This window comes from Anser brachyrhynchus (assembly GCF_964034855.1).
Source record: "Anser brachyrhynchus genome assembly, chromosome: 22".
NCBI lineage: Eukaryota > Metazoa > Chordata > Aves > Anseriformes > Anatidae > Anser > Anser brachyrhynchus.
In genome coordinates this window covers 6,287,983-6,302,172 of record NC_137715.1, presented here as the reverse complement: position 1 = coordinate 6,302,172, position 14,190 = coordinate 6,287,983, and the positions used below count along the sequence as shown (strand labels likewise).

General features: G+C 53.1%; 3 protein-coding genes and 1 gene segment (V, D, J or C); 3 read left to right on the top strand and 1 right to left on the bottom strand.

The window, feature by feature from the left end:
* LOC308181526 (M1-specific T cell receptor alpha chain-like) overlaps window positions 1–14,190 on the top strand; it is a 401,071-nt gene that overhangs the window by 11,561 nt on the left and 375,320 nt on the right. The window lies entirely within an intron of this gene.
* Window positions 2,575–3,384, bottom strand: LOC308181539 (feather keratin Cos2-3-like; the record flags this gene model as incomplete). The annotated part of the gene is made up of 1 exon (XM_080564932.1): window positions 2,575–3,384. One exon carries the CDS (start codon window positions 3,382–3,384, stop codon window positions 2,788–2,790), a length of 597 nt encoding a protein of 198 aa, XP_080421058.1. The 3' UTR covers window positions 2,575–2,787.
* Window positions 6,756–9,286, top strand: LOC308181575 (T cell receptor alpha variable 8-4-like). The segment is given in 3 exons: window positions 6,756–6,871; window positions 7,366–7,526; window positions 8,979–9,286.
* LOC308181530 (uncharacterized protein) overlaps window positions 9,729–14,190 on the top strand; it is a 70,060-nt gene continuing 65,598 nt past the window's right edge. The window contains exons 1-2 of the mRNA XM_080564921.1: window positions 9,729–9,827; window positions 10,847–10,918. The gene's annotated coding sequence lies outside the window, so the exon portion shown is untranslated. The remainder of the gene's footprint in view (window positions 9,828–10,846; window positions 10,919–14,190) is intronic.

The following is a 14,190-nucleotide window of genomic DNA, read 5'->3' as shown; positions in this document are numbered from 1 at the left end:
GGCTCGCCCAGCCCCGGCTTCGGGACGCGGCGGTGTATTACTGCGCCCTGAGAGCCACGGGGAGAGGAGCCGGGGCTGCGGCCGGGCAGGAACCGTGGCGGGCGGGGCCGGGCGTGTGTGGCGGGGGCGAGGCAGGGGCACAGCCCCCAGGGGGCGCTGCCGCTCCGCCCGCCGGGACCACCTCGCCCCGCAGCCCCGGGGGTTCCCCCGCCAGCCCGGCCCCTCCAAGGCACTCCAGTTCTGCTGAAAGGGTCTGGAGCCTGGGTGCAGATGAACGGAGATGGCACCAGCCTGGCAGAGATGTGTCCAGGGAAGAGGCACCGAAACACAGCTCCTTTCTCCTGAGTCCTCCTTTTCCTCACGCTGCAACTATCACCCTCTGGTACTGCCAACAGTTTGGGTCCTTGGTTTAATTCAAGGTAACAATGTTTGGAGTGCCTCAGCGTGGCTGTCCATCGAACACCTTGGGATGTATAGGAGAAGCAGACTGCTGTGAGGCTCCTGATAGTGCCTGTCAGTGAGGGATTTCCACCCCTGGACACTGCCAGGTCCTCCTGGGAGTCAGTGCCGGAGCCAGGCCCATCTCCTCACACCTGTCTATAAAGGCCTGCCAGCATTGCCTCAGAAATGCATCGCAGAGGGGACAGATTCCCATCCAGCCCACGTCAGGCTGGTTCTCCTGAAGGCAAAGGGGTAGCTCCACATGAGGAATTTCACAGCAAAGGGGTTTGCTCAGCTTAGTGGGTGTCTCATCCAAGCTAAGCTGCCTTGTGCAAACACAGAAGCAGAATCCACCCACAGTTTTATCCATTTGCCAACGACACACCAAGAACTTCACCCAAGGTTGACATACTGTCTCCTGGGGCATTGAAGGTAGGCAATAAACAGTAGGGCAATTAAGAAACCAATGTCTCCAGGATCTACCAGTCCTGTATTGAGTTGTAACACAGGCCAAGCCCTTCCAGGGCAATGGGCCATCCAACAAACCAGAAATGTTTCTCAGAGCTCTGCCTGGGTCTCTTTCCTGTGGTCTACCCCACACCTTAGCCCTGGCAGTGCCATTCCTTCACCTGGGCTAAACTGGTTACGTTCTCTTGCAGCTGTGGCTGGTTCCATTCCTCTGACACCAGGAAAGACAAAGGGTCCACCCCAGCACACCTTTGGCTCTTCTCTCTTGCCTGCATGGTTGATTCCTAATGGACATGACAAGGCTGTACCAAGCAGGGCCATACGTGGATCTCTAAGGAAACAGCTCTGTAATCGAGCAGGGACAGTGTGCCCTGCTGATGGGAGCTGTTACAGAGGTAACCAGGCTCTAATGAGAAGCTGCAGACATCAGGGGGCTGCAAAGCACTGACAGGAAAGATGTCTGCCAGCAGTCGAACGGGGCCTGGAAACAATGGGCATCCTTGAAGTGCAGCTGGGCACCAGAGCGCTGCAAACATCCTGAAGATAGCCTCTACATAACCAAAGGAAGAAACAGAGAAACAACCTTCTGCCTGAGCGGGAGCAAAACAAACGGTCAGGAAAAGTGGAAACGAGCGTGAGGAAGTCCCTGTGAGTGCAGGTCCTGGGCCTGAGGAAAGCTGCTGCATGCCTGGGGGCAAGTGGGCAGCACAGAGCAGCGTGGAGGCATGCAAACTGCTTGCTGTCTTTGCACTGAGCCAGCCCATGGGGGTGCAGGGTCCTCAGGGACTGGAGATTGCCGTGTATGGTCCATTACGGCTAACACCAATGCTGACTTGTGAAGGGGGTCGGCCCTGCATGTGTGCCACCACCTGGGCCCTGCCAAGTGCTGTGCCGGGGGCAGTTGGGCCTCATGTTCCTGCCGCACATGCCCATGTGTGCTGGCCATAGCCCTGAGGTGGGGCAAAAGAGGGGAGATGAAGGTGGAGTAGAAGCGGTGGGGCATCCCTGCACTTATTCCACCCATTCCCCACATCTGCCATCCGTCTTCTGTCCCCACCTGCTAACCCCGCACAGCACTGTCCTGAGCAAGAGGAAGCCCGTTCCTAAGAGCCTGCAGGGTGCCCAGCCTCCACAGCCTCCCACAGACTCGTAGCTTTTCCCGTGAGGACAGCACAGGTTGTGCTCTCTGTTTGCAGGACAGGGGGAGCTGTGGGCAGAGACGCTGCAAGGCAAGAGTAGATTGCCCCTTGCTCTGTGAAAGCCAGGGATGTCTTCTGAAGCTGCAAGGGGCAGTGCCTAAGAGAGGACTCTCTGCAGCGTGTCGCAACCTCCCATTCTTCTGGGAGTGGGGAAGAGGCTACTTAAACACCCATCTTGTACCCAGCAAGGGCAAAACCATTCTCCCTGGGCAGCTCAGGAGGGCATACACGGAGGGAAAATAACATGTACTGCCAAGGCTGGGATGCAGAAATCTTTAATTAGTGTACAGAGGAAAAGCAGGTCACTCTGAGCAGAGGCCCTTCAGTGCAGGCATCACCAGGGCCTACCAAGAGACAGCGTCCCTTGCCCATGGCGCAGATCATGCAGGGCATGTGTCTGCTATTACCGCAGTGGGAGGGCGGTCTCTGAGGAGCCCCACAGCCCAAGGGAGGAGAAGAACACAAAGAAAAGGGAGAGAAGGAGGTAGGTGGAGGGATAGAAGGAGAGACATGGGCCATGTTTTCAGAAATCTCAGGGTAGCCTCTGGTCTGGCTCCTGCCAATGTTACCTCCTCTGGTGAGGAAGGTCAGTCATTCTGCAAGCAATGGCCTGAAGATTCCTCCTTCTATTGTCCAGCACCATGGTCGTGCTGGAACCCCAGGGCCATGGCCAGTGGCTTTAGCAGGGCAGGCACCTTCTGCCACAGTAGCGGCTGGAAATGCCCGAGAGGTCACAGCAGCCAGAGGTGATGGGGACTCCGTCACAGCTGAGGATGCTGCCAACGGCAGCAGAGGTGGAGGATCCCACAACGGTGTTCTGCGGGAAGGAGCTGAGGATGGGTCCGGGCAGGGTCACCACCACAGGAGAGGGCTCAATGACGACGGTGGAGTTCTGGCACTGCCTGACGCAGGGCTCGTTGCAGCTGCTGGCCAGTGGGGTCGGGCCACAGGGCCGGCATGGCAGGCACTGGTTGTAGCAGGACATGTCTTGGGGCTGGAGATGCACCTGGGAGAGAGGGCAGAGAGGAAGCAGAGCGCGTGGGTAGGTGAGGAGCAGCCCTGTTACCCAAAACAAAGGAGCCAAGACAACTGCTGAGGGTGGATGTGGAGGCTGTGCCAGGAGGCTCATGGTCTTCATCGCTTTGTCCTGACAGGGCCCTCCAAAGAGCAGCCTGAACCAATGAGACAATCCCGTAGCGCGTAATCCAAAAAGCTGCCTCAGCACCATGTCCCAGCCTCTCTCTACACAGAATGTCTCCCTCCACCCCTCTCCCATGGCAAAGAACTCCAAGACCCAGCATAGCACTGAACCACCATCAGATGTGATGTCTATTGATGCAAGATCCCTTCTAGTTCAGAAGAGGAGGAGAGAGGGCTTCAGACTCACCTGGTTCCCAAGGAGGATGAGGTGAGAGAATTGGATGAGAGAGCAGGGAGCTGGGCTGCCTTTTATACTGGTACTTCATTGCTGCAGGCCCAGGGGCACCCTTGGCAGAGGTAACAATTTTCTGACAAGCTCATCTTGAATGCAAACCATTCCAACAAATGTTATGGTCTGTGTGTTGGTTTCCTGCACTGCTGCCTTTTCATTTCCAGATCTAGGCCATGGCCATTCCACAGCAATGGTTTCTTTAGATTGCTGGGATGAAATGTCCAAGGATTTCTAGGACAGGAATGCATCAGTGAGGGCAGAAGACTCACCGGAAGTGCTGGACAGGTCCCCTCTGATCATCTTCATGGCTCTCCTCTGGACCCACTCTAACAGGTCTATATCTTTCTCATGCTGGGGGCCCCAAAGCTGAACACAGCACTCCAGGTGGGGTCTCAGTGAAGCAGAGCAGAGATTAGCTCTCTAATCTAATTAGAGCAGATTGAGCTCTCCTAACTTACTCATCAGACAATGTCTCGGTATTGTTTCCATGTTACCTGTCCTTGCTCCCACCCTCTGTGGCCTTCTCTGTCATGTTTGAGTTTAGCCAGTTGCTCCATGTTCATCCACGCAGGTCTCCTGGCATTTTGCCTGACTCTGTCTTTGTTGGGATGCATCACTCCTGAGCTTGGAGGAGGTGATCCTTGAATATTAACCAGCCTTCTTGGGCCCATCTCCCCTTCAGGGCATTGTATCATGGTACACGGCCAAGCAGATGCCTGAGCAGGCCAAAGTCTGCTCTCCAGAAGTCCAGTGCATGAAGTCTGTTGGCTTCCTCCTCGCTGTGCTCAGGATCATCAATTCCACTATTTCACAGTCACTGCAGCCAAGGCTGCCCTTGAGCTTCACATTCCCACCAGCCCCAGCTGCTATGAGAACGAGGTCCAGAATATAGCACCTCTCCTCATAGGCTCACCTTGTGCAGTCACCTGAGGGCCTGCTTGCTTGTGTTCACACATCTGCTCTTGTCTTGTGAAAACCTGTGTGCAGCTGGCTCTGTGTGAACGCATGTGGGTGCACAGATTTGTGCATGGCTCCATGCAGCTATAGATGAGCACGTGCGTGTGTCCTTGTTTCCCCTTTATCTCGAGGGAATGTGCACAGTGACAGCACTCTCCCCTGCTCTGTGCATGAGTCGTGCAGGGGAGCAGGTTCCCAGGGTCAGAAGGAGCCTGAGAGCCGCTGAACGGAGATGGCACCAGCCTGGCAGAGATGTGTCCAGGGAAGAGGCACTGAAACACAGCTCCTTTCTCCTGAGCCCTCCTTTTCCTCACGCTGCAACAATCACCCTCTGGTACTGCCAACTTCAGGCCCCAACAAGGACCGTATCAGGACAGTTTGGGTTCCTGGTTTAATTCAGGGTAACAATGTTTGGAGTGCCTCAGCGAGGCTGTCCATCGATGACCTTGGGATGTATAGGAGAAGCAGACTGCTGTGAGGCTCCTGATAGTGCCTGTCAGTGAGGGATTTCCACCCCTGGACACTGCCAGGTCCTCCTGGGAGTCAGTGCCGGAGCCAGGCCCATCTCCTCACACCTGTCTATAAAGACCTGCCAGCATTGTCTCAGAAATGCATCGCAGAGGGCACAGATTCCCATCCAGCCCACGTCAGGCTGGTTCTCCTGACGGCACAGGGGCAGCTGTCGCTCCTCCCTGTGTGGGATTTCACAGCAAAGGGATCACACAGTGCCAAGAGTAAACTGATCCCCCCCTTGTGCCAGACAAATGCTAAGCATTTGGAGTGCTTCAGCATGGCTGACCATCAAACACCATGTTCATAGTTCCTGGGAGCCCTTCCAAGGGGCCCTGACCAGCAGCTTTGGCATGCAGGGCACCTTCTGCCTGAGTAGCAGCTGGCAATGCCAGAGACATCCAGTCCTGCTGAATGCTTTCATTAAGGCCAAGAGCAGTCGGAAGGAGGGCACCCTTGGCCAGTTTGTGCATGGTCCCCAACCGGGGCACACAGGTGGTGACAGCGTAGGTCACAAGGGGGCTTCGGAGAATGCAGGAAGGCTGGAGAGGGGGGCTGACCAGAGCCTCAGGATGGTGCAAAGGAGCAAAGAAAAGGATTTTCCTCTTGGGCAGGAAGCACCCCCAGAGTAATGCGGGGTGGGGGCTGGCTGCCGAGGAAGCAGAGCCTCAGGAAAGGGTTTTGGGTGCAGGAGGCACCCAGCCACACGCGAGCCAGCAGCGCGCCCTTGCAGCAAAGGCAGCCAACGGCCTGCGGAGCTGGGGGGGTCAGGGGGTGCCCCGCAGTGCGTGGGGCCGGGCAGGTGGGGCGGGGGCGAGGCGGGGGCACAGCCACAGCCGGAGCCACGTGGGGGCGCTGCCGGTGCTTGGAAGTCCCCTTGCAGGGCCCGGAGTTAAACAGCACGGGCCCGAGGGAGCATCGGAACAGCCACGTCGGGTTTCCTCCGTTTTCTGCAGTGGTCTCGTTTCAGGAGCTTGTTGTACAGGCTTTGTCCCAGCCCAAATCCAGCACCTCTGGCGCTGAGATGACGTCCTGGCAATGCCACAAATGTCTGTGCTGGACACTGCCTCTAGTGACACCTTTTGGAACCTTGGATCTTGCCAAAGGACTGAGGCGTTGAGGAGTTTGCTGCACTAGTCAGCGCCGTTGAAGGTGTGCCCTTGGAGCAGGATTCACTCCTGTCTGTGTGTGCAGAGGTGCTGACTGCTGAGCAGAGAGCTGTGGTGGGGCGTCCTTCCCTGCCAGAGGGAGAGTGTAGCTCTCCTGAGGGGGTTGGGTGGAGGGGGGGGAGGCAATCCCATCTCCATAGACAGCAGAGCTGGGTGCAGGCCTCTGTGTCTGGCCGGGTACAGGATGGCAGCGGGAAACCACTGGGGACACTTGCCCCTTGCTGGGGCTGCCCACCTGCCAGAAGGGGCAAAAAGAGGGAAGCACACAGTGGCCATGTTGGTGTCCTTTTGCCTTACCGCTGACCAAGTGAAATGTCCTGGCCTTCACAGGCCTGCAGCTGTGAGCTAACGGCACAAGTGTGAAGCTCGCGGTGCTGGAAAACCTGTGACTGGCAATGGGGAACCTGGGGCACAGCAAAGATTGGCTGGATTCCTTTCTGACTGCTTTAACCACTGGTCCATCCCTCTCTTGAGAGCCTTGCTGTGGCAGAGGTGTGCCCCAAGGAGCAGCAGGGGGAGAGCTTTGCTCCGCCCTCTGTGCTGAGGTTCAGAGGCTGCTTTGAGCTGGCAGAGGGGGAAGTGAACTCGCAAGCTTGAGCTCCTTCTTTCCAGGCACTCCGTGGGCACCCTGTGAAGGCGAGAGCGTGACATGGTCCTGCTTTTTCTGGCAGCCTTGATGGCACTGTCAGACTTTGGTGAGATGTGACTTTCAGGAGGGCAAGCTAGGGGCAAGATGGCATCCCATCATTTCTGGAGGGGGGAAATTGGAGTCCTGCCTCCCTGGAAGAACTGCAAGTGTTTTCTGTAGGGAGAGCAGGGGCTGCAGACCAGTAAAGGAGACAGTCTGGGAGATGTCAGGAGCAATAAGTGTGCAGGGAGGAATAAGCATCTAGACTTTTCCTTTGCAGATGCCTAGCATTCTTACATGCATTGTTGATAGGTATGTATGGACTCAAAGCCTGGCGAGGTACTGCTAAAAAGTCGGTAAGCTGACAGACTTGGGTATGGGAATTAAACAGCATCTGCAGAAAGAAGAGTGCCTGTGTACTTAGCTCAGCATTTTACAGCCCCTGAAAAGGGAGATGGAGAGAGGAGACAGTGAGCAAGCTGGTGAAATGAGAGACAGGAGAGAAAGGGGGAGAAGAGACACACCTTCAAGCAGTGCTGAAATGCTGTTCTGGCTTTGCAGGTCATGCACAGAAGGACTCTGTGCTGCAGTTTGCACAAGAAACCACCATCCACGTGGGACACAACGCAACTCTGCACTGCAATTTCTCCACCAGCAGCTCTGCTCCCTACATCTTCTGGTATCAGCAGCGCCTGACCCAGTCCCCTCAGATCTTGCTGCAGGTGAGCAAGTTCAAGCCTCATGTGCATTCCGGGAGGATCTCCTCTGTGCTCTCCATGGAGAACTCCCAGGTGCTTCTCCACGTGCAAGATGCCAAGCTCCAGGACAGCGCTGTCTACCTGTGTGCGCTGAAACCACACTGGTGCCTGCAGCATGCAGCTTTATACAGGAAGGTGCGGGTGCTGTGAGGAGCAGCTCCCTCTCATCACAGTTTGCATGGAGCTCTGAGCTGAGCCTGCCCAGCAAGGACACGTGGGGCTTGTGGTGAGCCAGGTGTGAGTGGCAGCCCCTGCTCCTGATGCCTGGCAGTGTGGTTAGCATAACCAACAGTAAGGCAAATATCCATAATGTGGAAGGGGGCTGTTAAGGTGCACCCCTGCCCCCTTGTCTCTCCCTCTCACTGGCCCCAGCATGTGGAGACACCCACCATTGTGGTGAGAAAGGGCATTAGTGTTATCACTCTAGTAATTCAACTAGTAATTTATTTGTAGTAATCTTTAGGATTTTGTAGTAATTTTTAGTATTTCTAGTAATTTCTTATGTAATAATAAATCTCTAGTTATAACCACAACCTGTGGCCAGTCCTCCTTCTGCCAAGGATCCCTAAAGAACCTGCCAGTGCTCTGTAGTGTTGGGAGACAGACCTGGGTGTAGTCAGCAGGATCCTTGTGTTAGAATAAGGAATGGTTCCCTTGATAAATGGGCCACACTGTGGAAGGGTTTTCTTGGAAATGGATGGCAAGATGCAAAGCAGGAGTGGCTAAGGTCAATACACCACAATCCAAATGCCTCAGGGAATGAATTTAATAAATGGAAGGATGCGTGTATGGTAAGGAAAGACAAAAGGAAGGAAGGAGTGTGCTGGTTGTTAGCTGCAACGTGGAAAATTGAGAAGGAATGGGCTGGAAGTTTAGAGGAAGAAAACAGAAGGTTGAAAAGGGAATTATCAGCCAAAGATGCAGATGTTTTGGCTGTTGCAGAACAGTGCTTAGACGAAGTCGAGGACTTTTCAGCTTCTCACGCTACCCTCCACCAAGGAGGCTGGAGGTGCAGGTGAAGGTGGGAGGAGACACAACCAGGTAAAAAGTCCAGATTTCTTACCCGGTGTACTATGAGCCAATCCACACACAAGGTCAAGAGATTGTTTATTTCAGAATAGTGCAAGTCTGGGTACCTGGTGGTTTCCCACAAACCTGGCACCTCTTAAGACTTTTTGTTCAGCTTTCATAAAACCCATTCTCAATACATTTGCATGTTTGTACAATCCCCACCCCTCCGAATGGTTACATGATTAGCATAGTGCTGCCATGACAGAATCATTCTGCGCATCCTCACAGAGGAAGGGTCCCTTGTTGGGCTGGGGTCTCACAGTATAGGGGCGTGATTTTTACTCTTGTAATTAGGATAGTACACGGTGAGTTCACATTAGAATACTCCTAATCTTTGTTTTTCAGCTGTCTATTCATATTGCGTTGCTAGGTGATATATTCGAGAGCCAAATGGAGCTGAACTCTTCTTGAACAAGTAAAAGAACACAAGGCAATGCGCACAGTCTGGAACGTGAAAAATTCGAACTAGAAATTGTGACTTTAATTGTTTTCTTGAGGGTGGATTGTGAATGTAGATGGATGCCAGCAAGGGTGGCCTTCCAGTACTGATTAAAATACCATTAGCTGGAGGAAACACAAGAAAGAAAAAGGGAATAGCATAGGCAAAGGAGGGGACATCACCAGGGCAGCTGACCTAAACCAACCAAAGGGATATTCCATACCATGTGATGTCACGCTCAAACAATAAATGTTGGGAAAGGGGAAGGAAAGGGGGGAGCTCTCATTATGAAGACATCTGTCCTCCCAAATGACCGCTATGAGTATTGAGGCCCTGCTTCCCAGGAGATGGCCAGACATCATTTTTGAGGGGAAGTAGAGAATAATTTTCTTTTCTCTCTGTGCTTCTGTGCGGCCCTTGCTTATTTTTCTCTCTTACTTTTCCCTTATATCAAATTTCTTTCTTCTCCCCTAGTTCTTCTGAGCTGGGGGAGCGAGGGAGTGGTTGCTGTGGAGTTTACCAAAGGAACATAGGACAGACCACTTGTCAGGGCAAGGCACAATCTGCAGATCCTGCTCCTACCGAGATTCACTGGCATTGTTATCTTTGGAGATTTTCTGGGATTTTGTGTAATTCTTCTTAGAAATGGACAACTCTATTCGTCAAACAACACTTTGCTTCACTCCTGCAGACTTGCCACATGCTCACTACCATGTGCCAAAGGATGTTGAGAGCAGAGCTCTGTGGCTACTCAGGTGAGCTGCCATGCAGATCCCAAGCTTCTCCATGAACAATCTCTTTCTGTTTCGGTCCACCACAGGCAGTGAAGAGGATTCACTGCTTCGTGCAGTAAATTTTTTTGGAGAGAGGGAGAAAGTTCACACTGCCTGGGTGTATGAAAGGAACAGTTGGGGTCTGCAGGGCTTGGAGTGTCATTCCTTTGGGTGTCTGAGAGTTCCACGTTTGAGGTGTGCTGAGGGAGGTATGGGGGAAGACAACACAACTAGCCAGGTGCTGCCAAGCCAGACAAGGTGTTAGGGGTGGTGATAGAGGGGGCCCAAGCATCAGGGAAGCAGAGAGTGCCAGGGATGTGGCCGTGGGTGGGTGCCCCCTGTGGCCCATCAGTGTGAGTGCACATGACCCACTGAACCCACATGCTTTTCCCTGATGACTCCCCACCCTTTACCCCATGGAACACATGGTCCTTGTCCCCTCTGGGCTTGTGGCTTCCCACACTACACTGGAGCCCCATTCCTCTTGGAAAAGCTATATTATCCCACCAGAACAGGACACAGCCAGAAACCCTGGGCTGCTGCGTAGCATGGTTCCTCCCTTCTTTCTGGGGATGTGGGAGAGAAATCGAGGTGTCTTCTCCTCACACAGGAAATAGGAACATCCTCATGGAGCAGAGGACCCCAGGGTAAAAAGAACAAGCTCAGTGGGCAAGACTGCCCTGACATCAGCCATGGCCAAGCAGTGCGTGTGCAGAAGAGAAGGCAGTTGTAGCTGAGGAGGTGAGGACCCCTCTGGGAGAGGAGATGAGAGCAGCCCCTTCCCATGATGTGGCCCCCAGAGTTCCCAGGACCCCTGACTGTGACAATCCTCAATGGTTGCTCCTGCTGGAGGAGGGAGAAACCCCAGGGAGCATTTTGGGCACAGTCAGACCAGAACATTTCTCGTCACTGAATCTCCCCTTGTTCCCCCAGCAGAGTCATTTCCGGCAGCTCTGTTCTCTCGGGGCTGGGAGGTGCTTTTCTGACTCTCTCTCCCTCAGCAAACAGGAGGGTCGGTCTCAGCATGCACCGCGGGTATCTCGTCCTCACTGCCTTCCTGGGGCAACTGCTGGGTAAGTGCTGGCTTTTAATCAAGACATAAATCTTCTTTCCCCAGGAAGCCCTCATCAGCCTTACCATGTTTATGTGGGGACCAACTCTTGAATCACAGGGAAAATGTTGGTAAATGTTGGCTCCCGTTTCTGCTTCTTGGACCGGTTCCTTCTAGATGCTGTTATTCTTCAAAATTTGTAAATAGGAGATGCAGAAGAGACCTCTCCTGCTTCTCTCGTCCTTTCATTCCATCTCTTTTCTGCCTCTCTCTTCTGGTCCACCTACTGTCACCAGAGAAGATTTCATCAGTCTCTGCAGTCCCTCATTTCTCCCTTTCCTATAGAAACAGCCGGATTGTGTCCAAGGGGATACAGGGACATTAAAGCTCTCCTCCCATGGACATTACCAGGGTGTCCAGTCTGTCTTCTGCCTGATGTGTTCCTGCCATGGTCTCCAATGTCCTTCTGCTTGTCAGCACAGCCAGGGCTCCCTCTTGCCACCACTCACCTCAGCTTTGTTTGTACTGTTGAGCCTTGGAGCACCCTGAGATGAGAGGGATGAGGAAGCAGGTTGAACCTTTTCCCAGTAGCTGCATTGGCGCCTCAACCTGCTGGAGGATGCTGGACCCAGCACACAAAGCCAGGCATGACAGGCTGTGCCCTGGTCCTCTGGGCAGAAGGAGAGCAGGCAGGAGGAGGAGGCACACAGCACAGCTCTCCTCAGGGTCCGCTCTGGCCAGGGAGCTCTGAGCTCTGCCCCCAAAACACCTTGCTGTGCCCAGGCCTCGGGACCTTCCAGCCCAGTAAAGGATAGGGAGACTTATCTCCCACAGGTCTGAATTCACTCCTGTTTGGCTGCCTGGAGATTTCCCCACAGAGCTGCTGACCTTCTCTTTCTTCCAGAAACCATGGGGCAGGTGTCCGTCACCCAGGAAGAAGGACAAGTCACCGTGGAGCAGGGAAACACCTTCCAGACCAATTGCACATACAAGACCTCCTACTTTAATGGCTTGCTCTGGTACCAGCAGAAGAAGGGACAATCCCCTCAGCTGATTTCCTATCAAGCAGGAAAGGGCACCAAGCAGAAAGACCGTTTCACCACGGAGCTGAACACTGATGGGAAATACAGTGTTCTGCGGCTGAAGGGAGTTGAGCTCTCTGACAGCGCCTTGTACCTCTGTGCTGTGAGTGACACCCTGGTGCAGGGAGCTGCCCTGGCTGAGCAACAACCCCGGATGGGGAGGGGATGTGTGTGTGCAAGGCGGAGCTCTGGGATGGGGCCCTCAGCTCTCCCCTGGCTGCGCTGCTTCCCCTGTTCACTCCAAGATCTGACAGCCATATTCTCTTTCTCAAACGGGCTGGTGTCTGTGGCTGAGCAGAGAGGGCTGACCCCGACTGGCTGACCTGGACCGCAGGGCTCTACTTTCCTCTCTTCCCGGTCTGACAGAATAGGGCAGAGCCTGCTGGGAGATAAGACTCCCCTAGGGGCTGGCTCTCAGCCCCTCAGCCCCAGGGTGAGTAAATTCCTGCCAGCCCATGTTAAAGCAGCTTGCTTGGAGCCCTGGCCAGCCCAGCCCAGAGACCCCTAGAAGTAGTTCTGACAGAGATTTGCAGGGTTCTTCTCTCTCTTCAATGAGTCAGTCAATAAACTGGATTTGCATCCCAGCCACCAGGTTACCTCCAGACCTTCAGCCAGTTCATGTCCAAAGCCTGTGCCTAAGGGACAGAACAAATAGAGCAGCCCTTAGTGCCAAAGGCCCAAGAGCTCTCCATGTTCATCACAGTAAGCAATCAGAGCAAGAGATAAATGAAGACCTACAGCCCACTGAGTTCGTTGATGTCTCCTCAGGGGAGCTGGAGGCATGTGTGATCATCCTCAGCCCCTGCACAGGGAGCAGTGTCATAATGACCAGCTCCTGCGGCAGTGGGGGATTGCATGTCTGGGACAAGCTGGGTGTCCTGCAGGCTGCAAATGCCGAGACCAGGCAGGAGAAACGAGGCTGTGCTGATGAAGCTTCCTCTGTCTCACAAAGCATGCTGAATGTGGTGTTTTGATGTCCTCAGACTTGAGGAAACTCTTTTGTCTGCTTGCAAGAGCAAGAATTGAAGCAACCCGGAGAAAGAAAAGCTTGGCCGAGGCAGCTCCCAGCAGGGGGCAGCCATGGGCCCTCTTTCCTCTGTGCTCTCGGGGAAGGCAGCACCAGCCTCAGCCTTGTCTCAGCTGGGGTCTGATCTACCCCCGGGATCATTGCCCCAAGGATTCTCTGGAGACATTGAACACCTCTGCAGGAACAATGCCTTCCCTCCTGTTCTTGTCTGGGAACATGGCTGGGGCTGATCAAACAGCTGTTAAATTCCAGGTTTAGAATCGGAATGATGCAATTAATATTGGAATAAAAATGTTCCACTAAGGAAAACATTTAAAACTTCTTTCTCATCATCTTCTTCTGAGCTTTCCGTGAACCTGTTCAGAAAAAGCTGAACTGGGAAATGTAGAGAATAAAAATACTTCTAAAATTTCATTTATTTCTTGTTTCTTTTGCAATATCCTGAAGCTTAATTTCTCTTCACTTTGATTGAAAAAAAAATCACTGGGTTGACACTGATGATAGTGTATAGCAGTATTTCTGTTGTCTGGCTGGAATTTTTATGAGCTGGGAGCTTCTTTTACGCAGAAAATTATTGAATGTAATACTGCACTGTGGGACACAAAGAAATCTTTCTCTAGCAATGAAAAAAAAACATTAATATTTCTTTTCAAAGATGAAATAAAAAAATAAAAATAAAACATTAATATTTCTAATGAAAGACTGTACTTTGTAGCTTGTACTTTTGTAATTTGTACTTTGTACTTTTTTCCAGGAGGGTCATGAAGTGAAGAGTGGATGGGTGGATGCCTGGAGAAGGATGGACAGCTGTTTGTATGGCTGTCTCTACGGAAGTAGAGTGTGAGGGAGAGAGGGCAGATGGAGGGAAAATGAGAGATCAAGAGAGGCCATGAGAGGCAAGGAAAAGACTTTTTGTTGATGTTTTCTGCTTCTCTTATTACAACATGAAACCTCAGTCTGACATCATCCCCTTCTGAAACCTTAGAGCCATGGCAAAGGAGAACAGGACCTTCGGGACTGAATTCATTCTTCTGAGCTTAACAGACCATCCCGGCTGGCACATCATCCTCTTTGTCATTACCTTCTCCTCATCTCTCTGAAGGCTATGGGGAATGGCCCCCCTTTGTCACTGTGGGGAGTGACCAGCCCCCCAGTATCCCAATGCACTTTTTCCTCAGCCCGCTC